At 56.7% G+C, this 26,511-nt stretch overlaps 12 protein-coding genes across 12 annotated transcripts; 3 read left to right on the top strand and 9 right to left on the bottom strand.

The window, feature by feature from the left end:
- Nucleotides 1-12: 12 nt before the first annotated feature.
- On the bottom strand, nucleotides 13-825 carry PG997_011811 (uncharacterized protein; the record flags this gene model as incomplete). Its single annotated transcript, XM_066816126.1, has 1 exon — nucleotides 13-825. The coding sequence occupies one exon, from the start codon at nucleotides 823-825 to the stop codon at nucleotides 13-15; it is 813 nt and encodes a 270-aa protein (XP_066661818.1).
- Nucleotides 826-1,161: 336 nt separating this feature from the next.
- PG997_011812 (uncharacterized protein) lies at nucleotides 1,162-3,473 on the bottom strand (the record flags this gene model as incomplete). The annotated part of the gene is made up of 4 exons (XM_066816127.1): nucleotides 1,162-1,524; nucleotides 1,598-1,939; nucleotides 1,996-3,257; nucleotides 3,383-3,473. The coding sequence occupies 4 exons, from the start codon at nucleotides 3,471-3,473 to the stop codon at nucleotides 1,162-1,164; spliced, it is 2,058 nt and encodes a 685-aa protein (XP_066661819.1).
- Nucleotides 3,474-4,355: 882 nt separating this feature from the next.
- Nucleotides 4,356-4,758, bottom strand: PG997_011813 (uncharacterized protein; the record flags this gene model as incomplete). Its single annotated transcript, XM_066816128.1, has 2 exons — nucleotides 4,356-4,452; nucleotides 4,502-4,758. The coding sequence occupies 2 exons, from the start codon at nucleotides 4,756-4,758 to the stop codon at nucleotides 4,356-4,358; spliced, it is 354 nt and encodes a 117-aa protein (XP_066661820.1).
- A 1,259-nt stretch (nucleotides 4,759-6,017) lies between these two features.
- On the top strand, nucleotides 6,018-8,560 carry PG997_011814 (uncharacterized protein; the record flags this gene model as incomplete). Its single annotated transcript, XM_066816129.1, has 4 exons — nucleotides 6,018-6,190; nucleotides 6,447-6,643; nucleotides 6,689-6,844; nucleotides 6,942-8,560. The coding sequence occupies 4 exons, from the start codon at nucleotides 6,018-6,020 to the stop codon at nucleotides 8,558-8,560; spliced, it is 2,145 nt and encodes a 714-aa protein (XP_066661821.1).
- Nucleotides 8,561-10,013: 1,453 nt separating this feature from the next.
- Nucleotides 10,014-11,019, bottom strand: PG997_011815 (uncharacterized protein; the record flags this gene model as incomplete). Its single annotated transcript, XM_066816130.1, has 5 exons — nucleotides 10,014-10,018; nucleotides 10,060-10,326; nucleotides 10,408-10,497; nucleotides 10,521-10,898; nucleotides 10,971-11,019. The coding sequence occupies 5 exons, from the start codon at nucleotides 11,017-11,019 to the stop codon at nucleotides 10,014-10,016; spliced, it is 789 nt and encodes a 262-aa protein (XP_066661822.1).
- Nucleotides 11,020-13,687: 2,668 nt separating this feature from the next.
- Nucleotides 13,688-15,424, top strand: PG997_011816 (uncharacterized protein; the record flags this gene model as incomplete). The annotated part of the gene is made up of 5 exons (XM_066816131.1): nucleotides 13,688-13,874; nucleotides 13,962-14,018; nucleotides 14,091-14,161; nucleotides 14,244-14,620; nucleotides 14,722-15,424. The coding sequence occupies 5 exons, from the start codon at nucleotides 13,688-13,690 to the stop codon at nucleotides 15,422-15,424; spliced, it is 1,395 nt and encodes a 464-aa protein (XP_066661823.1).
- A 10-nt stretch (nucleotides 15,425-15,434) lies between these two features.
- On the bottom strand, nucleotides 15,435-16,532 carry PG997_011817 (ankyrin repeat-containing domain protein; the record flags this gene model as incomplete). The annotated part of the gene is made up of 1 exon (XM_066816132.1): nucleotides 15,435-16,532. One exon carries the CDS (start codon nucleotides 16,530-16,532, stop codon nucleotides 15,435-15,437), a length of 1,098 nt encoding a protein of 365 aa, XP_066661824.1.
- A 671-nt stretch (nucleotides 16,533-17,203) lies between these two features.
- Nucleotides 17,204-17,696, top strand: PG997_011818 (uncharacterized protein; the record flags this gene model as incomplete). The annotated part of the gene is made up of 2 exons (XM_066816133.1): nucleotides 17,204-17,279; nucleotides 17,371-17,696. The coding sequence occupies 2 exons, from the start codon at nucleotides 17,204-17,206 to the stop codon at nucleotides 17,694-17,696; spliced, it is 402 nt and encodes a 133-aa protein (XP_066661825.1).
- A 13-nt stretch (nucleotides 17,697-17,709) lies between these two features.
- On the bottom strand, nucleotides 17,710-18,644 carry PG997_011819 (HET-domain-containing protein; the record flags this gene model as incomplete). The annotated part of the gene is made up of 2 exons (XM_066816134.1): nucleotides 17,710-17,735; nucleotides 17,810-18,644. The coding sequence occupies 2 exons, from the start codon at nucleotides 18,642-18,644 to the stop codon at nucleotides 17,710-17,712; spliced, it is 861 nt and encodes a 286-aa protein (XP_066661826.1).
- A 1,531-nt stretch (nucleotides 18,645-20,175) lies between these two features.
- On the bottom strand, nucleotides 20,176-21,321 carry PG997_011820 (aldo-keto reductase; the record flags this gene model as incomplete). The annotated part of the gene is made up of 2 exons (XM_066816135.1): nucleotides 20,176-20,378; nucleotides 20,481-21,321. The coding sequence occupies 2 exons, from the start codon at nucleotides 21,319-21,321 to the stop codon at nucleotides 20,176-20,178; spliced, it is 1,044 nt and encodes a 347-aa protein (XP_066661827.1).
- Nucleotides 21,322-21,929: 608 nt separating this feature from the next.
- On the bottom strand, nucleotides 21,930-23,610 carry PG997_011821 (endo-1-4-beta-xylanase C; the record flags this gene model as incomplete). Its single annotated transcript, XM_066816136.1, has 3 exons — nucleotides 21,930-22,025; nucleotides 22,121-23,147; nucleotides 23,489-23,610. 3 exons carry the CDS (start codon nucleotides 23,608-23,610, stop codon nucleotides 21,930-21,932), a joined length of 1,245 nt encoding a protein of 414 aa, XP_066661828.1.
- Nucleotides 23,611-25,878: 2,268 nt separating this feature from the next.
- Nucleotides 25,879-26,418, bottom strand: PG997_011822 (C6 finger domain-containing protein; the record flags this gene model as incomplete). Its single annotated transcript, XM_066816137.1, has 1 exon — nucleotides 25,879-26,418. The coding sequence occupies one exon, from the start codon at nucleotides 26,416-26,418 to the stop codon at nucleotides 25,879-25,881; it is 540 nt and encodes a 179-aa protein (XP_066661829.1).
- Nucleotides 26,419-26,511: the final 93 nt, after the last annotated feature.

A 26,511-nucleotide genomic window follows, 5' to 3' on the forward strand; every position in this document is an offset into this window, starting at 1 on the left:
AAGAAAAGTCTCCTACGCATCTGATTTCTCCCAGAACAAAGTACGACGCAGATTACCCCAGGGTGCGTATGCCCGCAGATTCGACACACTTGGCAGAGTAGGCAGAGTAGGCAGAGTAGGCAAACTAGGTAGGCTCGGCATACTAGGCAACCCCGGCATACTAGGCAACCCCAGCATACCAGGCAGACCCGGCAGACTCGGCAAGGGGTTCGTGGGCGCATACGACTGCAGCCCCACGCCCGGCGCCACGGCGGTACGCATGCTCTCCGGCGCCTTGTCCGGGTTCTCCGCAATGTACGCGCGCTGCCACTCGGTGTGCTTCCAGTACAGCAGCTCCCACAGCACGTGGGTGGCGCACCAATGCACGCCCGTGCCCCAGGCGGGGAGCTTCTGCGTCTTCTCGTCCAGCATTCGTCGGCGCTGCATGCGGAGGATGAACGCCGCGACGTGGGCCTTGTGGTCCCACTGGTCCTTGCGGATCTTGTTCTTGTCCTTGTCGCCGTCGCGGATCCCCAGGAAGTCGACGAGGACCTCGTGGCCGAGCAGGAAGTTGAGGAACGCCTCGACCTCGTGGAAGGGCGGGAAGGCCGAGGCCTGGTTCGCGTCCGTCGCGGCCAGGAAGTCGTAGCGGTACTCCTCGAACGCGGCGTCGATCTCGGGGTGCTCGACCATGTAGGTCAGCGCGCGGTGGATCTCGGCCCGGTCGGGCAGGCTCGGGTCGATGCCCGCGGCCCAGGTCTTGCCGTAGGCGCGGTCGAAGGCTCCGGGGCGGTTCCAGCCGAAGTCGGTCTGCTTGGGGAAGAGGTAGTGGATGACGTTGGCCATGGTGATTGTGTGGTTGGAATTGGAATCTGGGAAAGTTGGTACTGCTGTTGCTAGATGATCTATTTGTTGCTGTCCGAGTAATTGCTAGGGGCCAATGCACAGTTTTATATCCGGCACGAAGGGTAACACATCTCTTGTTCCCTTTGATAACAATAGGCGAAAAGGATCAAAACAAGACAAACCACATTGTTGCCAACAAAGGCTTGGCCAAGGTAGAGAGCTATGAAAGAGATAATTGTCTTTCGATCAGGCTAACCACAAATCGTAGGAACACCATGCAACAACAAAGCCTTCGTCTAGCATTACCGCAGAACTCGGCCGAACCGCAGCTCAACTCTAAGTAACATCATCTATATGGTACGCCACATCATCCCTCCTCATAATATAGACCTCGCCCACGAGGATCAAGCACCCCACCACCATCGCGATCGCGATGATCGGCAGATTCACTCTCGCAAACTCGACCTCGCGCACGTGGATGTGCTTGCGCGCCAGAATGTCCCGCCACAGCAGCCCGGCCAGCGAGCCGCTGAACGCGATACTGAAAGCGCCGTAGTTGACGCCCAGCGCCATGCTGTACACCGTCGCCCAGAACATGCGGTCCGAGATGGGGTCCGCGCCGTCCTGGTCCCGGATAGCCATCCAGGACTGGATCACGCGGCAAAGCAGGATGGTGGTGCCGATGTTGGTGCCCGCGAACTGGTGAACAACAAAGAGTAAGCATCGAAGAGATGATGGATCTTGAGCAGCAGAAAGTCAATGTTGAACTTACATTGCAGAGGATCACGGACAGGAAAGCCATCCCGCCAATCGCCCCAACCGTCCCCGTCTTAATGACCCAATGGTCCCATCCGTACGCAAACACCGCCACCCAGCCCTTGGTCACCAAAGCCTGCACCAGCACGAACATGGCCAGCGCGAAGGGCACGAGCGCGACGGGCAGGTGCGTCGCGACCGCCGTGACGGTGGGGAACGTCTCCTGCATCCACGTCCGGGCGGCGACGAAGATCGAGACGAGGGTGGCGGGCCCCCGCTCTTGCTGCAGCGCCAGCTCGTGCGAGATCCGGCCCTCGAGGTCCCGCATCCGTCTCTCTTCCGACGGCGACCGTTTCGGCTCGGTAGTCTCCTCTTCGCTCGACCCGTTCCCGTTCCCGGGGAGCGACTCTGCACCGTGGCTCTCGGATGTTTGTCATCATCATCGCGGCTCTCGACGGTCAAGTCGAGGGTATCCTTCTGCGCACTCCTGCTGCTCTTCTCGCTCAGTGAGCGCGGCCTATCCGGCGGGGTGGCCGACGCGTCGTCCGATCCCAAGGTAGCAGACTCCCGCCTGGTGTCCGCTTCCAAGATGGCCCGCTCGGCCCGAGCATACTGCACCTCGCGCCGACCGCGCTGCGCAATCTCGCGCGTCTCGTGGCGGTGGAGCCACCCCTGCGACAGGTCCCAGCAGAGCATGAGCACCGCGGCGGGCAGCGTGACGTAGAAGACGGGCTGGTCGCCAATGACCTGCTTGATGGCGTTGATGACCAGAATGCAGGCCAGGGTCAGCGCCATGATGACGCCGCCCGCGGTCGCGCCGCGCTTGTCCAGGAACGGGTTCATGATCTCCTCGAGCGACAGCAGCTTGGTGGTGTCGCCGCCGCCGCCCGCCAGGTCGTTCTCGGCCTCCTCGGCGGTCCCGCGGGCGTGGGGGATGTTGGGGTTCACCGGCGTCTTGGCCTTGGCCTCCTCCGAGAGCTCATGCATCTTGATGGAGATGGGGATCAACGACTCGTCGGCGAAGATGATGTACAGCAGGAAGGGAAACAGGACGAGAGCGGTAGTGAAGACGGGCACGATCATGTTGGCTGTGTAGATGATGAACTTGATGTTGAAAGCACCCGCCAGCACCAGGTTAGTGGGGTTGGAAGAGACCAGCGTGGCCGACGCAATGTTGGCAATGGCGAACTGGGTGTGAATCCAGGCGCGCGGATGGATGATATTGCTCGAGACCCGCGTCATGTAGGCCAAGAAGGCCGTCCCGGAGAGGATGATGGGGTCGTTGCCGACGAAACTGCCCAGGCCGAAGAAAAACAGATAAAGGTAGAAGAACAGCTTGTGGCCGACTTCGCCGCCTTTTTGAAGCACCTTAAAAGCCAGGTAGCGGATGAGGCCCGAGGCATCAATGGAGATGGCGATGTATGCCAGCGTGATGAAGAAGACCATGATGTCGATAGGCTGGATGTTGTCCGAGGAAATGGTTCCGCCGTACACCTCCGCCCTGCCGATGGCGAGGATGGCGAGCAGGAACAGATCGGCAATCAGCGGGGCGGTGATGAAGTTCAGAGGGAATTCCATTCGCACCCATGATGTCAGAGCCGAGACACCGGCAGTCTGTTCTGGCCGTGGGGCTATCACCCGCAGAAAGGCGAGGGTGCTCAGGAAACCATTGACAACTTTCCGAGGAAGGTATATCGGAATGTGGAAAGGAAATAAGACGACCACATCTTGCCAGAAGGAAACGTATAAGCAAGATGTCCCGGATGAAACGAATGACTTGATTGAATTCGATGCTACTCACTTGTGATGAAAAAGACGATGAGCGTGACGACGGACCTCCATTCTCGAATCTTACTAGTGTCGAGGTCGACGGTTTCGATATAAAGCACCATGACGGAGGAGGGAGGGCGGATCACATAGGGCGGGTGTCAATGACTTCGAAGATGAGAGCTCCGGGTAAGCTGGGAATGCAGGCCGGTATATGTATCCACAACTACAGCGCTGACGGCGGCGATTACACCCGGGACGGGCAGATACGACTTGTTCAGTTTTTCGAACGGTCAGGTAGGCCATAGGTAAGATGCGACTCCGTCAATCGGGGTAAGCGACCGAATAGGTGGGAGGCTCTGCTGTGTCGATGTCCTCGCAGTAGATCTGCTCAGCCTTTCTTGGTATGCATTGCTAGCTTCACGTCGATGGTGATTCCGATGAACCAACTTGGGGGCAGTCGAGCCTGGGCCGAATGTCGAGAGCGAACTGGCGGGCACACGTGCCTAGCGAATGTAGGGGAAGAGGCAGTACGTCCCTTGAAAGATGCCAAGCCAGGGAGAGACTTGATGGTGGCGCAGTGGCCCTTTATCAATCATAATCACTCACTGGACGATCGTACAAGGGGAAGGTCAGGTGCGCTGCTCAAAAGCAGGCTGTGTGCAATCGTGGGATCTGCCTCTGCTTGCCACATGAGTACTAGCCAGCGTGGTGGTTGCAGGTCCGCTAGTGATCGTGGACTAGTCGTACTGTCTGTCTAGCAACGAGACATGGCCACCTTGGGGTTTCCCAGTCCCATGAGGAGAGAGGGACACTGGATCGGAACATGGCGATCGGCCATCAACTTCGTTAACCTTACGTCAGACGAGATGTGGTCAGGTTTGACGCAACACAGATAAGAAGATCATGTCTCTTCGCAGGATATTAGTCACCACTCACCAGCAGGATAGCAGAAGCCCCCGTTAGGCGTTTCCAATGGGTTGGTTTCAAGATAGCATAAGCTTCATCTAGCGGGTGAAGTTACGTTGCCGCGTTGATCGGAACGGCATCCGGCGCACTGCAGTGGGGTTGACATTATTCCTGTCTGCGCTTGGTCCGCGATGCCTTGCATTGGTGTCCGTTGGGAAAGGTAAGTGAGGCGTTTATTGCGTACCTGTTTCGCGACTTGAAATCCGGAAGAAGGCTGTCTTTGTCTCGAGAGCAGGCAGCAGTGAAATGGAAAGCGGTGGTGACGTTGACGGAGACTGCGGGACCCGAGAAGCTGCCTGACTTTGGGCCGAAGACCTCGACCTCGACACAACGACGCGACACAAGCTCCAGCCAGCAGACCGAGGACATGACGGGTGAAGACCCCAAGATAGGGTCAGATATCGTAGCGTCTTGCGGAGTACTGCAGACACTCCTTGGCATTATCGCAGTTTGGAAAGATCAATTAACCGTTGACAGTGTGTCGTTTCACTGCAGCCTCGGCAAGTGATTCTGCGATAAACTGATTTTCGCGGGGTGTAGCATTTTGGGGGGACCCGGGACCTAAACGGCTAAGCTACAGGGGAGCTAGACCCCTGTTAGACCCCAGTAAACTCAAACCCACGGCCCTGGGCCGGCTTTAGGTTAGCGGGAACAGGTCCCCTAAGCTGCTGGGCTGCCAATCGGTTACGCAGAGGCAGCCAAGAAGCCAAGATCAATGATGGGAACGACACATGGGATGGATGGCTTGGATTGACAGGGAGTCCCTCCATTGGATCAGACTGCGACAAAGGGCTAGGCCAGGCCATCGATGCTTGTTTCTACTGCGAAGAAACCTAATCAACTTTGCATGTGCAAAGTTCCCGGTTTCGATCCTGGCTGTTCTCGTGGTAGATGCCCAAAGTGATACCGAGGCCTTCGCAGGCAGCATTTTCGCAGTTGAATCTATTCGACGTCAACATATCAGGTGGCTGCATGCTGACGCCGAGCCAATGCGACGACCATTCGACACCGCTTGTTGTAGTCACATCATGACTGGTCTGATGCGCCGGGGCGTCGTCACCTTGTGTCCTGTCAATAGATGGAATACGACGTATTGGAACTCGCCTGCAGCGCGATCCCAATCCCAGGCATGCCGCATGCTCAGCTCAGCCCCCTCTTCTCTCCTCTCGTTCATCGCCCAATCTGCCAACTTACGCCGTTTTCCTTCCCCGCGAAATCCAACAGCCGTCAGTTCGGGCAAGTCCACTCATTGATTCATCCACTCGCTTCACGGTGTCACCACGCCTCACTATGCTAGACACGCAGATCCCTCACCTAAGAGTCGGCGTCGCTGACCACGGGGAATCATGATTTCCTATGTCGTCCTTGGCTCACCAATCACTCGACGGCTGACCCAACCACTGCCCAGTTATCCCTGGCTTAGCCCAGTCCGACTTCATGATGCGGCTGATGGAATGTGTTCACGTGTCCGCTTTCCCATCTCTCTGTCTGTCTGCCACCTCTTCGGTTCCATGAAAGCGGCTCTGGTCTGTGTACGCAATCTTGGCAACCTACATAACGAATAACCAAAATCTCAATAACAAAGTGATCGTTACTCACTTCATCGTCGCATTGCCGCATGATTCTTGTTTCTTCGTCCATCACGGCAACCTGTGAGGGTGCTGGACCAGAAGAAGCCCTTATTTTGTTGTCATTCCGCTATGTCACCGGTGTTCCCTGCTAGCTTCTCGGTTACCACCATCGTCAGTCCCGAAGCACTGGATAGCTCGACAACCACCGCAAGCAATTCAACATCACCCGACATTCTTCCTCCCTGGCAAGTCATCTGCGCTTGGCCGGTATCTGGCCAGTACGGCCCGGGATCGCGATATCTGTAAGTTGATATATAAAAACATGTGCCGGACATACCTACATACATCTACCGGCATATAAGTCATGCAATATGTCCCGCCAAGTCTGGAGGCGTTGTGGGCAGTGTTGAAATGCACGAGATTGGGTTCGCCAAGTATCGCCCAACTTTATCCACACAAAAAACATCAGCCCTACTGCTGGCAGTGCCGTCCCCTACATTACATACGCGTCGTCCGAACTTGCGTAAACGTAAAGCGATCTAGATGGGCATATTGCAGGATTCCGCGCCGAGTCAATACCAAGAACCTCTTACTCATCACTTTCGACTTTCTTGTTAGATACTACGCCCTCGTAGCAGCCTGCATCCTTGCGCGCAAGTCGGAATGGCTCCGGAACGCCTGCCTGGCCGCCGGCCTCCTGTTCCCCGCCATTGCCGCCTTCCACGGTATTGTGTTAGCAGCAATGCACATTGATGGTCAGTCTTCCGGTCTTCCACTGTGTGTATGTTACTTACTAACAGCTAAACAAGGCGCAGTGGATATGGATGTGTATGGGGCTTTCCAGCTGTGTACCATTGGCATTCTCGCAGCCCCCGTCACCGTCCGCTGGTCCAAGACGTACTTCTACGACCCTGCCCGCAATCTCATCTTCCTATGGACGGTCCTGATCCTTGCTGGTGAGTTTTGACGACATTCATCCCCCCCTTGCCGGTAATACTACAACATGTGACTTTCCAATCAATCGCGGACTGGCTGACACGGAACTTCCCTTAGGCCTGCTGAGCTTGACGGTCGAGTTCTACCGCCTCGAGCCGGTGGGCTGCCGCGACCAAGCCGGCAATGCCATCTCCCCGTCGCTGAACCAGTCCTTCCCGTACGAGGACATTGCATGCAGCAACATCCCCTGCTCCGTTGACGACGGGCCCTCCTCGTCGCTGCGCCAGGGCTCCACCAACGAGATCTTCCTCGTCCCGGCGCCCCAGAGGCTCACGTTCGGCGCCGCCACGCTGCTCGCGGCGGCGTGCTGCATCCCGGCCATCCTGTCGATGGTGTCGATGTGGAACAAGATCCTCGAGATCAACTGGAAGCGGCGCTTCGGGCCCGGCGGCGGCAGCGGTAGCGGCAACGGCAAGAAGTACTTATTCGGGGCCCAGCCGCCCCGCCCGGACGAGGAGGTCATTGAGGGCACCAACGGCGCCACCGTCGGCAAGATGAAGAACGTCAACGACATCATCCGGTCGTTCCTGAGCGTGGTGCAGATCCCCGTCTTCGTGGGCGCCGTCTTGTCCATCATGGTCGTCGGCGAGCTCAACTTCTGGAGCGAGTCGGTCAACTACCAGACCGAGCCCGTCTCCAGCATCGGCCAGTGGGCGCCCATCGTCGGCACCGTGCTCGCGGCGCTCGGGTCGCTGTACGTGCTGGGGATGAACCCGCCGCCGCCGCCGCAGCCCACGCCGGCGGGGGATCCTAGTGTCTCCGAGGGCGGCTCCGTTCACCATTGCGACCATTGCTCGTTACGCCAGGGCGGCGTGAACAACGAGCCGCGAATCGTTAGTAGACCAGACGAGGTGTTTGTAGACTCACCCCCGCGCGACAACCGAGATTCCCACAGAGGCCGTGCCTTAGTCCACGACAGTCCCGCACCGCACGCAGCAGACTCCTCCCCAGAGATGGTCGACCTCGGTCGGACGACGTCCACCACTCCCCACTCCGCCACCCAAACCACCGACCTCCAGCGCACCCCATCCAACCACGGCGCCAGCGCCAGCGCCAGCGAAGAAGGCGGCGTTGGCGGCGTCCGATCCGTACCCACCCCCTCCGACGCGGGCGGCCGACGCAAAGTGGCGCAGATGATCGGGGACCTGGGCCGGTACATGGGCACGCCCGCGCCCGACCTGTTCGACGACTCCGAGTTCAAGCGCGGGCCGGCGCAGGACTGGCCCGAGATCCCCGGCGAGGCCACGCGCAACCCGGACCTGGGGCAGATCCGGTCGCAGTACAACCAGCCGCGCGACTCGGACACGGAGGACAACGTGGTGTCGCCCCCGCCGCCGCTTGGGGGAGGGCGCGGTCGAGGGCTGAGAGCTTCGTCGGCGTGGTGGCGGCTGGGTACGATGCGATGGGCATATCGATCAACAGCCGGTCGGCGTCGCCCAGTCGAGTGCAGTCGTTGTCGCGGTCGCGGTCGAGACCCCGTGAGGTCCCGGGAGTTGCGGCGCGCGCGAATACGCTTCCGGTGGGGCGCGCGCTCAAAGACGACTCGCCGCCTCAATCTCCAACCACTCGCGATGTTCAACCGCCGAGGCGACGAGATACTTTGGAGGTGCCCTCGCCAGCTCGTCCCCGTGCCACATCGAGGAGTAGCCCATCAGCGGACACCGCAAACACTGTAACAAGTAGGGAAGAAACAGCAAATAGAGACCAAAGTCCTCCCACGATCGTGATCTCTCCCGATCCCGAGTCTGTCCATCTGCAGCCATCGGCGATCGCCACCACCACACCGGACTCGGCTTCAGAGTGTGCCCAACCTGAACGCGACCCGTCGGGATGAAAACAAGGAAATTAAATGCAAAGATTTCAAACAATATACGAAAAACAAAAAGGCAATCCCATGTGCCCGGCCGATCTGGTCATGTTGTTGTCAAGCTGACTGACTGCGCGCATGATAAGTGAGACCGCATCCTCCCTCACCCGTCCGGAACAACCAATGGCGCCAACGGCGGCTTCCTCTCCCGCGACCATATGCCACCATCTGTTCTCTCGGGGTGGTACCGAACGGGCCAGCCTATTGATTCGATATTTGATTGTCATCATAAGGACTCGTCGCGGAATTTGCTTGCTCGACGTTGCCGAGACCATTAAACGGGGCTTCATGCATTTGGCTTGCATCGCCGGGGCTTACGGCGGCTGAGGGCTGAAATACTCGAACTGGGTGTCTGGCCAAGTGCACCAACTAAGTTGCCCGATAGATGGGAGTGGCCACTGCTTCCAAGTTGCAGCTGGCGCAAGAGAACAGAGATCGTGGTTCTCTGTACGAGACTATATCATACATGCATTAAGATTTACTGTAATCAGCCCGAGATATGTACCTCATACACTATAGAGAATCTCGTCAAAGAAACACATCTACTCTGAACATATCCACTGATGCATATCCTAATTACTGTTATTGGATTTCCTCGTGAGACAAAACATTGAGTTTCCCCTCTTGGGCCAACATGGGTCTCCAACTCGAGGTTCATATTGGACACCGCGGCATGGTACTAGAAGTGCCCATCAAATCATTCCAGCCACAATATAAAAACGGGGAAATTTTAATTAAGTCTGGCCACCATATTCCTTTTCGAAATTTTCAAACTTGATCTCATATCCTGCCCAACATAATTGCCACAGATGCGGTGTTGTCATCTGAGATACATATGCGGAGGGAATATGCCAACACACAAATACGGGGACTGCGGGGGATGATCGCTGGGGGAGGGGGTTGATGGGGCTGGCGCCACTAAACTACAGGCCCATATCCGCTGGAGCAATGCTCCGTAGCCCCCCGCCAGCAGCTCCAGTTCTTTCTTTCACGCAGTCCTGAGCAAAGAAGAGAGACACAAACTCGCCTGAAGGAACAAACAACTACGCCAACAAGGCGCATATAGAATGTGTACATTCTATCACTTATGGCCTTCCTGCGTGACAGCTACATATTCGCTTAATTCGCATTTGTGAAATCGTACCGGACCAATGAAGGAAAAGCCCATGCTCACGTTGTCCAATAAAAAAGCCCCATCCGCATCCGGCCACCACCCCGCATAGTAGAAACAATACAAACAGAACGCCCAGCAGCTCCCGTACTTATGCTTCACGCTCATAGTAAGTATGTACTCAGCCAGCGGTATACCCCCATCCGCCACCAAGACCGACCCGTGCACGAAGCTGCTCATCGGCGACGCCAGGAAGACGATGCAGTCGGCAATCTCCTCCGCCGTCGCCATGCGGCCCATCGGCGCCTTCTCGATGTGGGCCGTCGTCGCCGCCGCCGCCGCGGGGCTGCGCGCCATCGCGCCCGCGAGCAGCGGCGTCTCCGTGAAACCGGGCGCGATGGCGTTGATCCGGATCCCCTGGGGCCCGTAGCGGAGGGCGTCGGCCCGCGTGAGCCCGATGACGCCTTCCTGGTCAGTTTGTGGATTTACTTCTAAAAGCAAAAAGTTCTCCTGTGTGTGTGCGCGCGTGTGTGTTTCGTACTTACCATGCTTCGCCGCCGTGTACGCCACCGCCGCATCATGAGCCACGAGCCCGTAGATGGACGCCACGTTGATGATGCACCCCTCCCCTCCCTCTGCGGCGTCGACGACGACGAACTCGGGACCTCCTGCGTGACCATGATGGCGAGCTCCTCCTTCTGGCACCGCCACACCCCGTTGAGCAGCACGTCCGTGGCGCGCAGCCACTCGGCCTCGTCGAGCTCGTGCGTGGGCTTCGCGGAGCCGCTGATGCCCGCGTTGTTGACGGCGATGTCGATGCGGCCGAAGCGCCGGCGCGCGCTCTCGAGCCCGTCCTTCACGGCCGCGGCGTCGCGGACGTCGAGCGCGAGGGTCATGACCTCGACGTCGGCGTCCTTGGCATGTTGCTCTTGCAGCAGCGCCGAGACTGCGGCCAGGGCGTCGGCGTTGATGTCGGCGAGGACTAGGCGCTGGACGCCGGCGGCGGCGAAGTGCAGGGCGGTCTGCCGTCCGATGCCTTGCGCGCTCTTTCTGTTAGTTGCGGGGCCTAAGCAAATGTAGGTATGTTCAATGACAATTGGTCAGTTACCAGAAGCCGCGCCGGTGATGAAGGCAGTGCCTTTGAGGAGCTTCGCCATGGAATCAGGCCGGTTGTTCGTACGGTGTCAATTTTAGGGGTCACTCTGGTTCGCGAACCTGTCTGTCTGTCTGTCGCTAGAGCAAACTCACAGCCTAGGTCGAGTAGCGAACTTCAATCACCGCGAAATATCGACGTATTGTCCACCTTTACAAATGCCAGGGTGAACCTAAATTCTCCATGTCGGGGTTGCTTTTTGTAGGTAGTTCACGGCTCCCCCTCTCGAGGCTCACCGGTACCCCCGCTGCTATGTGACAGGTCGTGCATGCCCACGAGTAAGATTGATCGACTCGTCCTCTCGATGGCAGCCTCTTGGTGCCGGTGTCTGGGCGGCCGTGTAGAAAAGAGCAAACAGCCATGCATGCTGAGCCTTACGTTACGACGATGTAAGTGGTAGGTAGGTAGGGTCGTAGTCTGCCGCTCTTCCCTGATTAGGAAGCCAGCAGCCAGCAAGCCGAGAGAAGATGTCTCGGGGACGCGATGTGATCTTCACAGCAGGTCGGTCGGTCGTCACAGTTCGCAGCTCTTGGGTCGGGCGGCTGCTATATCCCTCACTAACCATCATCGCATTGAGTAATTAATGATGGCCATCTCCGGATTCCCACTGAAAGAGGGCAGTCCCAAAACAGCGGGTGGCTGCATTGCCATGGGACGGGCCATTGCTCCGCCCGCAGCACCACTGTATTAGTAACTTGTGTCATGTTTGTGCTTTAGCACACGATGACACCGCTGGCCCTCAGTCAACTCTATTCCAACCACCTGCACTCTGGATGTCGCGGATGGGGGGAACAAGTCTCCAGCGCAGGAATGATTGACGGATGGAGGCAATGACGAAATTATGTTTCTTTTTTATCTGCAAGTTGCACACCACACGCTTTGCCGCAGAAGAAGAAAACTCGACCCTCGCTGGGAAATGGTCCCCGTGCGCCCCCTCAGCGCGTGGCAGCACACGTACGACGGTCCATTTCCGAGAGCCCGGGGCAGCTGACTTGACGCCCTGGCAAAGAACCCTGTCCTGGCTGCTTGGGGTAACGGAGACCCCCCAAGTTCTGCCCAAGCGAGCAATGACCAGTCACCTCCAGTGGGAGACAGGCCGCAGTCCTCGATTGATTGAGCGTCTCCATCGATCTCCCTGTGACGAGCCAATCCCGACGTCGGGCCCGGGTACGCGATGCACCATCTGTAACGCACCTGGTCCTTCCCAAATTCGAGGGACGGCGCTTCACCCGAAATAGAAGGTCTAATAACTTTGCATGATATTGCTGGCTGCCGGTCTTCTTTTTTTCCTTCTTCCTTTGTGTTGCAGCCGGAGCAAGCTCCCTCGTTCAATTGGTTGCGTCGAAAGCCGGCTTATGCGACACACGGACTTTCTTTCTTGCCTTCACTTCAACGCGTGTCCCCCTCCCTCTTCAATTGGCAGCAGTCGCCGTCGGGGTGCCCGCCTGCCCGCCGTCCTCGACAACAAAGGTGCGCCACACCACGTTGCCGAGGATGGATGACTTGCGCATTCGAAGCGGTGGGCATGCACCCTCATCATGCAGCACCGTTGTGGTGTGTGTGTGTGTGTGTGCGTGCCGATGAGACAATCTGAGATATCCAGGTCCGTCGACATGCAAGCAACCGGCGCAGAGCAAAGACAACAGCGGCAGCAACAACAAAAGAAGAAGGCATTGCGTGCTGTACAGTGCTGTTGGTATTAAACATGCCCCCCGTTGCTACGCCTCCCACGTGCGTGACTGGCTCGTTTTATTTTGGGGGAGCGCCGATCCTCGCCATCCCAGCAGCACCAATGCTAGCTTGAGGAGACGTCCCCATTGCCCCCCCCATCAAACCAATGCGATCCATCGTGACAGGGCAGAAAATAAATACGAAAGGGCAACTCCACCAGGGTTACGACGGGCGCCAACTTGGCCCATGATGATTGATCCGATCCACTTCTGCCCTGCCACTCCAGCCTTTCACGAGAGCGTAGGCAAACGCTCGTCGTCTCAGAGAAACCCATGGCAGCACTTTCGGGAATTCGCATCGCATATGTACAGCTGCCTACATGCTACATACGCCTGACACCCGCTGCCGGCTTCCCATTCGTCCATCTCGATGGCAGCAATGTTTCCGCAACTGGCAAAACAGACAATCAGGCCATGTCACCCCATGCAAGCAGATAACGGCTAATTCTCGAAACCCTTTCCCATTCCTCCGTGATTGATTACTACTACTACTACTACTCCCTCTCTCCCTCCCTCCCTCCCAAACTCCATCTCCAACTCCCCAAACCTCCCCCGGTAATCCGAGTTGTCTGGGAAGGCTTAGCTTTTCCGACCCCCTGTTCAGCACGCGAGGGTGTCTCCGCCTACCTGCAGCGAGCGACGAGTTGCAGTACCACCTTACCTTATACTTTTCGAACCGAACCCAGATCCCCAAGACTTTGGAAACCCGACTTATTATTAATAAGGCTGCTTGAGGTAGCACCGGGCGTTCCATCGCAACTTTCTCCGCCGCTTGCTGCTGTCGCTTCGCATTAGTAGCTTTCGTCAAAAGGACTTTCATTATGTCTAAGAGGCACCGATACGGCCCTCCATCCTCCCACATCTCCTTATAAACACGCCCGAAGGATCGATTGACTGTTTCTGGGTACGGCTCGTCGCCACAGCCTCGGCCGTCGAGCCGTCATGGCGGCCGGTCTCTACGCGTCGGAGCCGCCCGCGGGCCAGGAGCGACATGTCAGCGACCCGCCGAACCGCCGGAAGGAGATTGTCGTCGTCGGCACCATCGCCTTGGCCATTGGCGCCACGGCCCTGGGCCTGCGCATCTTCACCCGCGTCCACATTCTCCGCAAGCGGATAAAGCTCGACGATTGTAAGCGACTACACACTACACTGGCTTCGAGGAAAGTCTCGGCCCAACCAACCGTACACGATGCTGACGTGTGATGACCCGTTCCAGACTTTGTCATGTTGGCGATGATCTGCGCCGTTATAGCTTTCATTATGACACTGGAGCGTATGTATCTTTTTGTTTTTGCCGCTGGCCTACTACCTGTGCAAGATACATCATTCTGACCTTGGATTATAGAGCTGAACCATGGCTTGAGTTATCACAAGTGGGACGTACTGTGGGATGAATATGCTAATGGATATGCTTTGGTAAGATACTTACTCTCGCATTCGCCTGAAATAGTGTGTCGTCATCATCATCAGCTCTGACACCTCTTGTCTCATTTCTTAGTACGCTGTGATAGAGACGTGCTTCTACACCCTGAGCGTCGGCTTCGCCAAGCTGTCCATCCTCTGCTTCTACCTGCAGCTGTCGCCCGAGGAGTGGTTCCGCTGGTCGACCGTCGGCCTCATCGGCGCCGTCGCCGTGTTTTCGATCACCTACGCCTGCGTCAACCTGTTCCCCTGCCAGCCCGTCGCGGCCAGCTGGAACTTCAACATCGAGGGGGCCAAGTGCGTGGATACGTGGGGCGGGTACCTGGCGCTGAGCATCCTCAACATCTTGATCGATGTCGCGACCCTGTCGATTCCCGTCCCGATCCTGCTGCCGCTGCAGATCACGGTGCGGCAGAAGATATCGCTGATCGCTCTGTTCGGAGCAGGCGCAATGTGAGTATTCCTTGCTTCCAGGACGGCATGATCATCTTCATCTAAGCTTCGACACAACCCTTTGTAGATATTAAAGTTGACACCACTGACATGCAAACCAGCGTCTGCGCCATCACCATCGCGCGCGCCTCCATCATCCCGAGCCTCAAGGCCAGCCTGGACCGGCCCTGGGACGTCGCCATCGACTACCAGCTCGCCTTCCTCGAGATGAACATCGGCATCGTGTGCGCGTCGGTGCCCGCCCTCAAGCCGTTCTTCATCCGGTACCTGCCGAGCCTCGTCTCGTCGCACCTGTCGTCCTCCGCCCACAAAGGGAGGGGAGGAGGGCGGTTTACGACCCCGACGCCGCGCATGTACCACCTCAACACCGTCGTCGAGACGAACCGGCAGCGCCGGCGCATGCAGTCGCGATCTTATGCTATGGGGTCGAGGGACGATTATAGTGGCAGCGGATCGGCGACGTTAAACAGCAGTAAGAAGGGGACGTTTCTGAGCAGTATCGGGCGGAGCTGGGCCGGCGTCGACGACCACGATGACGAGACGAGGCTGTGGCCGTCTTCGCATCGTCAGCACTCGAAAGAGAACTTGGGCACGCTGGACGGCGGTGGCACGATGACGACGACGATGACGACGACGCGTACGGTGGACCTGGAGACGGTCAGCGCCAGCACGATCGAGGCGCTGCACGGCGGGGGCGCGGTGCACACGGCGAGCGTGTCGGTCGATGGGTCGCAGACGCAGAGCGGGCGGCTGGGGGCGGGGATCAGTGTGTTAAAGGAGACTAGAGTGAGCTACGAGCAATAGCGTCCTCTAATTAAACGAAGTATTTCCATGCAGATGCTTCCCTGCCCGAATCACTATCACTTTGAACCAGGCTCTTCACTCCTTCTTGAAACCGTGCTCTGGCTGTTACCGGGCTCTGCAACCCATCAAAGAGGGTCCCTTCTCCCAACACTTCTTCCCCTGCTGGATGCTGTGGCGAATCCGGCTTGGTTGGAATCTTGTAAAGCGCTAGTCGCAGAGAGGCATCGGTGGCCGCTGGATATAACTCTGTTGTCCCGTCTGCGCATCCACTGGCGTGATCGTTGTTTATGATGTGGTGGGTACAGGCCAGATCGTACTGACTGCTGCCAGCTGCCACCAGAATCTCTTGGACTCTCGAGAAGTTGTTAACATTCGCGAGATGAATGGGTTTGCATACAAAGTCCATGGATTCCGTGGACTGGCAAACATCAGCGCCGTACTCGATCAGTAGCTCGAGGCACCCAGCGTGGTTGAATAATGCGGCGTAGTGTGCTGGGCTGAAGCCAGGATCCGATGTCACGCAATTGGGCCAGGCGCCGGCCTTGAGTAGAGTCCTGACGACCTCGGTATAGCCGAAGCGGCAGGCGACATGGAGAGGAGATATTCCATAGTTGTCGCTTTGGTTCACGATTACCGTGTTATTGTCGACGAAGCCAGTGTGGTCGTCTTGTGGGAGAGTCTCGAACAACTGCCGCACCTCCTCGACGCGACCGCTGCAAGTGGCGTGCCAAAGCAGTGTGCGTCCGAGATGATCGATATATTTACCCGGGTAGTGACATTTCTTCTCATGGGTGAGAATAGTTCCAAGTCCCTTCCTCCTGGCTCGTTCGTTCAACCCGCTTGCGGCAAGTCTGTGCATCGGGGTCTCGTTCAGGTAATTCTGTAGGGATAGTACCCCTGAGCTTTCGACCTGGCCTATCAGTTCTTCCAGAGCGTTGAGCTCCTCGTTATCCTCTGTGGCGAGGACTTGTGACAGGGCAAGGTGGAGCGGGGTCTCCAGCAGCGGGTTGTTTCTTTGTTCCAAGGCCACGGAGACAAGGCCCCTGAACTTATATCGGATGAGCCAATTTAGAGCCTGAAAGCGTCCGAACAACGCCGCAACATGCATCGTGGTCCACCCTTGAGGTGTGAGCGAGTCGTAATCCACACCCCTGCAAAGTAGCTCGCCGATGACTTTTGTGTGACCGCCAGTGGCTGCCCAGTGGATAGCTCCGAGTTCGAAAGGGGTAATGGACACCGAGTCTTTGAGAGCCGCGTTGCCATTCAAGAGGCTGGAGATCATTTGATGATGACCTTGTTGACAGAACCGGAGAAACCTGGTTTGCTCGTCGTTATGACCAACAATGGGTACCTTATTTAGACTCCATTTCAGAAGTTTACCCATGGAAAGCCCACAACCAATACGCACAGACTTCAACGTGGACAATGATGTGCTCAAGTATCCATAATGCAAAGAGCATCTTGTCATGAAATACCCCAAAAGGCGTTGCAGTTTGACTGGAATGCTTAAGGGCAACGCTTCCTTTATTCGGGCTTCGTAGAGCAATGAGGGCGACTCAATACTGTCCTCAGGCAGCTCGGTTGCCCAGGCCTTTACGAGGAAATACATCCTACCATGCACCATTTGTTCGTGTATCTTGAAATGCACGGGAATCCTTCCTGATGAGAAACACCAGTCTGACGGATGTAAATAGCACTCGAGGCCATGTTGGTCCATGGCAGTCTTTAGGCGAGCAAATTGTGTGGCCAAGGATGCTGTTTCCGGCGCCAATTGCTGCAATGCCCAAGGACTCCAAACGCCCCGTGGGTGCCGCTGCAAGCCAAGAGCAAGGTCGATGTGGCCACAGAGCACCGAGTAGAATCTAACGATGCCCGTCAGCTGTTTTCCATTGCTGACGTTGGTTCGGATTGTACCGCTCTCGCTGTCCCATGATTTTGGAGGATAGACCTGAGCAACGCGAGCGAGTGGGTTCTGCGAAGTGTGGTTCGCAAGGTTATCAAAAGAGATGATGAAGTCTGGTACCGGCAATATCGGGTTTTGTTTGAAGAAACAGTTCTCGTACGTGCCAGCGCCGGACTGCTGCTCAAACGATGGCGTTGGCACATCTTCAATGACAGATGCCTGTACCCTGGCGAACTGGTCGCCGTAAAGACGTTGGACTCGGATGCCGGGACTCCAATGAGTATCGTCGTCTCTGCGCCGAAAGGACTCCAAGATCGCAACATATTCGTTGTCGCTCCTGCTGGGGACTGGCTGAAGGAGAAGAGATAAATGCATACCCTGGTTAGTCGTTGCCCAGACTGTGCTTATCTGTGACATGACCGGAGGCAATGGCCGATAGCTTTCCACTCCATGGAAATGGTCGGGGGATGATGCCAACAAACCATGGAACTCCTGGCTCTCGCTCACCTCTACGCGAGGCACCCTCCAAGCGAAGATGGTGTGGTCGTTCGAAGACTTAAGTATCTCTTCCTGCAACCGGATAAAGGCCTTCACCCCGCCCTCGCCATACAGCAAAGGCATGTTGACATCGAATATACCCAGAAGTGAGTATGCAATGTCCTCCGGTCGACTAGTCTCTCGTTTGGAAGCCCACTTCATGCGCTCCGCGACGCTCACATCAGATATCTGCATGGAGCCATCGAGAACGCGAGTGTTGATGTCGGTGATCTTCTTTAAGTCGGATTGTATGTCTTCGTTGTCGTTCTTGCTTCCCAAACACTTCCAGTCGCCGCCGTAGAACGACAGGTTGGCCGGAGCTACTAGCTCCTGCAACGTCCAGCCGCGAGTAAACCAGCGACTCTCACTGCAGAGTAAGTAGAACACACCCCCTACCGCGTCATGGTAGCCGTCCTTGACATCGGACAGATAGGCGTAACACTTGTCTGCTTTTTGGTACCACCTATACATGGAATTGATGGCCTCGGAGAGCTCAGCGCTGCTGGTCTTATCGATGCAGCAGGTATCAACCCAGATATACTCGTATCCCTCCCGAAGGGCCAAGGTCGCGAAGCTCTTGAGTTTTGTGTAGCCTTTCTTGGCGCGAATGGTGTTGGCTGTATGCGAAACCGCCTCGGACAACTGTCTGCGGTTGAGCTCTTGGATTTCTTGAAGCGTGACCTCCTCTTCTTCCCATCTGTGAGATAAGATGGCGTACCGAGGGGCCAGCTCTTCGTTGACCTCAATAAGCTCAATCTTCGTCGTATTGATCAGGCGCATCGTGATGAATTTGGACTCCTATAGTAGCGACGTGTTGCAGATGAAGGTGAAGAGGTTCAAAAGGTATGCCTTCTCAGCCTATCCACGCAGCGAGGCCTCTACATGAGTATTGGCTCTGTCAGCATTGTGATGGCTTTCAAGGCAACCGTGCTAAGCCACTCTGGACACTGCAGGTCGCACCGCGTTGTCCCCCCCTCTCAAGGAGAACATCATATCCAATCAAATCAGGAAGAGCTTTCCCTGTCCCAATCAATATACAGCTGCTACACTTGCAGTGTGATAGTGACTGGGATATTTGTTTTTACACTCGTCAAACAAATGGCCTCGAAGAAACCCGAAGATTATTTCTCCCTTCCCCATGCGGCTTCCCCGCACTACCATCACCACAGTTGTACGCGCCCGAGCAAGGATGACATCCGATTTACTATTGTACTGCTTATCCTCCCTCGGCATATATACACAAGGATATCAAGGTGGTACCTCACTGGCTTTGATGCCAGATTGCTCAAGACAGAATCGCGGAAGAACGGTGACAGACCGAGCTCGTTGTCCCGGCGGCACTAGCACCCGCAATTCGCAGAGAATAACATCATGCGCAAGTGGTCACTCGTCGATGAGCAAGGACCCCTGGATCACCACTAAGATCAGACCCCGTCCGGTCATGGCGGAGGAAATGGTGTACCTCTACAGACAAAACCTGATACGTCTTTCTTGACGGGGATTGCGAATGGCCTCGGCTTGAAGCGGTACTTCCTGAAATCTTCCCGCGAGGTTCTCTTTCTGCTCTCTGAACTCCGGGGTTTCTCTACCGGCGTCCTCCCAGTCGATTATCAGCGCGTGGACCGGACCTCTTCATAAGGCGAGGAAAGGGTCGCCAGAGACTTGACTGCATCATCCCTTTGGTGAATGCGAGGGTGTATTTGGGTGACTTCCGTGTAGGAACCTCGTGGGCGAACTGGCCATCGCGCTTGCCATGTTGCGATTCTGGCGCAAGCTGCGCCCAGTCCCAGATGCCACGGGTGTCATTTGACAAGGAACTATGCTTTCCTCATAAATCCGATAGGCTCTCATTCGATGCGGCCGGGCGGGGAATCGAGTAAGATGTGCGGCTGAACCCGACCCGTCTGTGGTAGCGGCGGCGATCCTTTCACCTTTGAGGATCCAAACGAGGGTGGCATAATGTACGATGTGACAGTTGAAGAGTTTGGTCCTCCTGCTACCCATGGGGATGACGACGACTTTGAAGATAATGGGGGCTGGGTGATTGAGTTTTAAGAGCTAGCCACCCCTAACTATCGCACTACCACCCGCTACCTAATTCCCTTGTTAGGGGGTTTACCCCGCCGTTAGCCATCCCACCTCCAACGCGCCACAGAGAACTGAAGCCATGTGAACGCATTCATAAAAATTTCTTTTATTCTGTTTGAGTATGGAAAGATGAATGCAGTCCGAGACCATCTATTGACCAACAACGACGAGTACTTTTTGCAAAAACGAAAACACGGCCTTCCCCCAAGTGCGATGGGTAAACTCAAGCCTTGGTGCTCAGCTCCGGGCTGTCCCCGAAGCACTTGCTCATCATCGCGGGCGGGTACCGAGCCCCCTTGGACCCGCCGACGCTCTCGATGGCCTGCCGGATCTTCTTCTCGTCCTCCCGGCTCAACTCGACCTTGGCCGCCTCGGCGTTCTCCTCCAGGTACTTGACCCGCTTGGTCCCGTGGATGGGGATGAAGTCTAGTTCGTCCCGCGCTCGTTAGTTCAATAGATCACCAAAGCGCGGAGGTGTAAATGGGTAATGGGGGAAAAAAGGAAAAAGGGAAGGGCGAGTGTGCTTACCTTCTCCCTGCGCCAACACCCACGCCAACGCCAGCTGCCCCGGCGTGCACCCCTTCTCCTCGGCGATCCTCGCCAGCGTCTCGACGAGCCGGAGGTTGTCCGCAAAGTGCTCCTCCGAGAAGCGGGGGTGCTGGAACCGCGAATCGGTCTCGTCCAGGTCGGCGCGGCTCCGGATCGTGCCCGTCAGGAACCCCCGCCCCAGGGGCGAGTACGCGACGATCTTGACGCCCAGCTCGCGCGCCGTCTTCAGGAATTCGGTCTGGCCCGACTCGATCTCGAGCGCGAAGGGCGAGAACTCCATCTGCGCCGCCGCGATGGGGTGCACCGCGCACGCGCGTCGCAGCGTGCGGGCCGAGCACTCGCTCAGGCCCAGGTGGCGGATCTGGCCCGCGGCTTTGAGCTCCGCCATGGCCCGGACCGTCTCCTCGATGGGCGTGGCCGGGTCGACGCGGTGCTGGTAGTACAGATCCACACGGTCCGTCTGCAATCTTTCCAGAGAGTCCTTGATCGCCTGCTTGACGTACGCCGCGTCGCCGCGGACCTTCATGCCCTCGCCCTCGACGAAGTAGTTGGCGAACTTGGTCGCGAGGAAGATCTCGTCGCGGCGGCCCGTCGTGGCGAACCATTTCCCCAAGAGCTTCTCGTTGGTGAAGGGGCCGTAGATGTCCGACGTGTCCCAGAAGGTGATGCCGAGGTCGGCGGCGCGCGTGAGCACCTTCAGGGACTCGGCCTCGTCGTAGCCGCCGTTGGACGTGTAGCCGAACGACATGCCCATGCAGCCGAGGCCCAGGGCGGAGACGGAGTCGTTGCCGATCTTGCGCTGGGGGAACGTGGGCGCCATTTTGGTGGTGGTGGTACGGCGGTTGGTTCGAAAAAGAATGGAATGCGGTCGTTGATGTGTGGGAGATGCCTTGAAATCAATTGAGATGAGAAAGGAAGAGGCGCTGTACTTGATTGATTTATATGGGCAGGTAAACTGTTTGATCGATGTGTCTGTGACAGGTCGTTATTGATATATCGATGACACACCCGCAATCGCACTCAGTGAGGGGTCACGACGATGGCTGCACATCACCACACCCCGTTAAAGCCGAGGGGATCGATGCGCACAGGTGGAGACAAGTCCCCATGGCGTCACGATCACGACGTCTGTCTTCAGTTGCGCCTCCAGGGATAGACGGAATGAGCTAAGCCCTCACCGACAGGCAAACGGCGTCGCCGCGCCTTCGCGCTTCGGACATCGGACTTAAGTCCGGAGAATTATTCCAAATCAGCACGTTCAGGCCGGAGACCGGCGACGACACAGTAAAGTGGGAATTAATTATTTGGAATACAATTATAGTATGCAACGCTAAATGACATTGGCGGTTCTCTGTGTCTCTCTTTCTCTCTCCCATTACTTCATCGTAGCATTAGGCTGACTGAGAGTATGTTCGTGAAGTCTCTCCTCTATTTGGAGAGAAGGTCGTGCACAGCCTTGTAGGCGGCCTTCTGCTGGTACTGCTTGTCGAACAGCAGGGGCGAGTCGTTGGGCAACCAGGAGTTCTGATGATGAGTCACACGTTAGCTTATCCATTCGGAGCCGCGTTTGTTCGTTCGGACATAATGGGTGAGGAGAGAAGAAGAAAGAAGAAACTTACGGCATCGCTGACACCCCAGGTGGTGATGCCGACGCACATCTCAATGTCCAAGCAGGCCTCGAAGACCTTGACGAACTCGTCGGCGGGCGCGTTCAGGATGTCCAGCTCGGTGATGGCGAGCTCGGTGACGCCCGACTTGGACAGCAGCTCCATGCCGGCCTTCATCTCCGCCGCGGTGGGGTTGGCGCCGCCCAGGTGGCCCTGCAGGCCGACGCCGTCGATGGGGATGCCGGCCGCGATCCACTTCTTGACGTAGTTGTTGAGGCCCGTCACCTTGGTGCCCGAGGCCGACTCGAGGTGGTACTCGTTGATGTAGAGCTTGGCGGCCGGGTCGGCGGCCTTGGCGGCCTCGAAGGCGATGCGGACAAAGTCCTCGCCGAGGACTCTAGTGAAGACCATGTCGCGGAGCTCGCCGCTCTCCTCGAAGATTTCGTTGACCACGTCCCAGGCGTAGATCTGGCCCTTGTAGCGGCCGACGACCTTGGCGATGTGGTTCTGGAGCACCTTGGTGAGCTCGGCCTTGTCGGTGATGTCCTTGACCCACTGCGGCAGCTGCTGGTACCACAGCAGCGTGTGGCCGCGGACGATCTTGTTGTTGTCCTTGGCGTACTTGACGAGGTAGTCGGCGCCGCCAAAGTTGAAGCCGTCCTTGCGGGGCTCGATGGCGTCCCACTTCATCGAGTTCTCGGGCGTCACCTGGCCAAAGTCGGAGGCGACCAGCTTGGCCACGTTGGCGTTGTTCAGCGAGAACTGGTCCGCCGACGTGCCGACGTACTTCTTGCCCTTGGCCTTGAAGAGCTCGTCGAGGCCGGCGTTGGGGCCGGGGGCTTTGGAGGGGTGGCCGAGGGGGCGGCCGACGACGCGGCGGTCGTGGGGGCGATGGAGGTGGTGGTCGCCGCAGGGGGGTGGCGACGGGGTAACCGGTGGCGGAGGCGGAGGAGACGACGGCCGTTGAAGCGCTGGGCTTGTGCTTGCAAGGGCTGGCCATGGCGCCCAAGGGGGCAAGAAGGTAAGCAATCGTGGAGGCCTTCATGTTGATAGAGGGTTCCTGTGACGGATTGTGTGTGGTATAGAAATGTATTGCGGTTGGCAACGACGGTGGGTTACTGATCAGTGAGTGTGTGGATGTGTATATCCGTAGCGAAAGACAATAGTGAGTGTGTAAAGATCGAGGTTAATGATAGTAAGTCGTCCAAAGATGAACCGACAGGATTGGACTGGCCGCGACGAACAGAAAGAGGGTAGAGAGTGAGTGAGATGAGGGTTCTTCTCTCTTTGCTTGACGCCGGCCGAGTGGGCAACCATATATAAATCAGACCACCAACAGCAGCAACAGCAGCATCCAACACTGCCTACCACCCAACCAACTGGTCAGCTACAGTACTGTAGAGTCCGGGCTCCGTTGCCCTCTTTCCGGCGGCTCTTAGACTGCAACCCCAAGATCCATAACCAGCGATGATGGTGGGCCCGACGGCCACGAGCTGCCCCATTGGGGCGAGCAGAGTCAGGACGCACATTGATTGCAGGCATGGGCACGACTTGCACCCTTGCAATATACCCGAACGAGCCGCATGCCGTGGCCCCATCCACACCACCCCTGGCGGCCTGGTGCCTGGGGTCCTATTCTGGGAAAGGCCTCCCTCTTTGTCGAGATTCGCTTCCCACGCGGTACGAAGAGTTGAATTGCAGACGATGCCTGTCTACTTATTAAAGACGCCAATTGCCGGCGCATAGTATGTAGAGCCTCGGCATCCAAATGAGGACGTATGTCTGTAGATGACATCAGACGAGCGGAAATTTGCTACCCGCTCGCGCAGGTAGAGCCAGACGGACAGGTTCGTTCGGTCGCGTAGTGTGCGTAGTTTGCGTAGTGTGCGTAGCGCAACCAAACTACCGGCTCATTACCGACTCGTTAGCGGGCTTGGAAAACAACGTTTCTGCTCATCCAAGTTTACGAGCCCGACGAGCCCGTTCCGTGCCGCCGTCATCCAAGTTGACATGTTTCAGGCGGATGGTGGATGGAGGGGAGGGACAGGACAGGACAGGAAAAAGCACCACTGCGCCTCGGCCGGTTCGACGTACGGGAGGACACGAGGCTGCTGATGGTGGTGCGTTGGAGGAATGTTTGCCCACCCTCCTGCCGTTGCAACGTCTCGGCTGAGAGCTATGATAATGAGAGGGACGAGGTCACAGCGGCGGTGGTGCAGGGTGGTGCAGGGTCGTTGCAGGGTGGTGGTGATGCACACCCACCCTGTCGCGGGCAATAGAAAAATCGAAGATCATTGGCACGCTAATGGGCAATCAGTCGCTGAAGCGGCCCCGCTCTTTCAGGGGAACCAAACCAGGAAAAGGCCAATGGGACGACTTTTCCACAGGCGGATCCTCCCAGTCAATCCAGCAAGTCCAGTAAAACCCTCCAGCACCACGGCACGTCGGTCCCTGAAAGCCCACTGTAACCACACGGAGTGATGTGCACCGCGCTAAGAGAGAGAGAAAACCGGGCGCATTGACGGGCATTCGTGTTGTGCCTGGCATGAACGGAGGTTAGCGCTTGCATGATCCAAGCTGATGGGATGGGTACATAAATCCAGGCAGGCCCTTGGTTGGCAAGAAACGCCGACACCGACGAAGACAACAAGCAAGAGTCATGCGTATGCCACATACCTGTCCGGCTCTATTATATGGCTATAAATATATATATCTTCCGAAGCCAGCAAAGTGCGCTTGTTTATGCCCTATGCCGCCTCGTCATCCTTTTCTAAACGAAACTTGGAATTGTCGAAATGTTCCTGGTTCGGCTGGGGCCGACCTCACTGCGCCTTCGGGGTGGGTTTTCTGCACATGAACGGGCAGCCACCGGTGTAACGGCTTTCATGCACAAAACAGGATGCACGTTGTCAGTGTATCGCGACTACTATATCTACTGGACTCTGCCCCTTTCCAGCTGCGCACTTGAGTTTTCAGCATTCTTGTTCTTGCGAGAGATGCACACAGGCAGGTAGGTTTGGGGTGCGACTCGACCCAACTATTTTCTTTTTCCATCATGGATTTATCCGAGGGTAAGTAAGTACTTAGGCAGTGGGGAATCAATATCTTCCCCCCAGCACCCACCCCTAACGTCCATCCCGATCCGATCAACATCGATTTTTTAGGGCACTTTCTTAAATTGTGTATCCGCGAGTCGCTTACCGTATTGATCTGCAATATTTCCCCCTTTGGACTTAATATCTGTCCCCTCTAGGATTGCATTCCAGGTGCTTTTTGTCTTCCAGGTGCTGCCAAGCGTAAGCTTGGCAATATTCCTAAATTGAGTTTTACCCCTTTTCTTGACAGCAAGCTCAGGCTCCCGCACTGAATCGTGTTCAAGCCAGATGAGAATTCATTCGTTATATTTAATGACCACCATCTTGGATAAACCTCGAGGCTTGACCATCTGAAAGTTGCAGTGATAAGACATCAACAGGAACCTGGCCATGGATGACAACGGAGCGAAGACGCCGTTCACAGAAACCACTCTCTCTTTCCGGCTCCGAGTTGCTTGCTTTCGGAGTTGTCGGCCCACCGTCGCCACTGCAGTGCTTTTCCCCCGACGGCTTCCGTTTTAACCGCTCGACGTCACATCGTCTAGGGGCACGTCCTTGCGGGTGCGCTTAATTGCATGTCGACAGAAACCTGCATTTGAAAATAAGGATTTATAGATGTTAAGTTTAATAATGTTCGCGTTAAGGAGACCTAGATTCAGAGTGCAGCATTAGTTTCTATTGACATTCCGGGAAAAGAGAGAAATCCGGAAGTTGAGACTCAGATCGAGACTGGTTCCATCTATCAGCAAGAGGACCTCCCGGGAGGAAGGCTTGCACGGCACTGTTCCCTTTGTGGTATAGCCGTAGGTACGCGCATATAGAAGGACATTCTATCCTCGCTCGAAGCCCGATCCACCATATACAGCGGCCCGCTTTGCGATACCACAGGTACAGCAGCAAAAGCGCAGCGGGGTATTTTCCCCGCAGCAAGTACTCGAAGGGGCCCTGTATGCTGCGCGTAAAGCGTTCCGTCTGACCTATCGTGACTTGATCATCTGGGAGGTCCTGGATCTGGGACACCGCGTGGGCAGCGTGGAGATACGGGTTGTTTTCCGCCGTCGACAAGTCGCCAAGGCCACACACTGTAGCCAGGGTCTCCGGTATATCGTATATGGCGTTATCCGGCAAAGGGGCGTGCAGGTGGGCGTAAGTCGGCGCCATGATGCTGAATATGCTGTCCGGACGCAGCGGGTTGGCAACGTCCCACAGTGACATTTTGCCCTTGCCCATGCGTAGCCATTCCAGATCAGTTGAGTCGGAAGGCTTCAAGGGCCACGATTCCTCTGGCGTAGAAGCGTCAAGAGACGA

This window comes from Apiospora hydei, assembly GCF_038363865.1.
Source record: "Apiospora hydei strain CBS 114990 chromosome Unknown utg000009l_segment0_segment0, whole genome shotgun sequence".
NCBI classification, from domain to species: domain Eukaryota; kingdom Fungi; phylum Ascomycota; class Sordariomycetes; order Amphisphaeriales; family Apiosporaceae; genus Apiospora; species Apiospora hydei.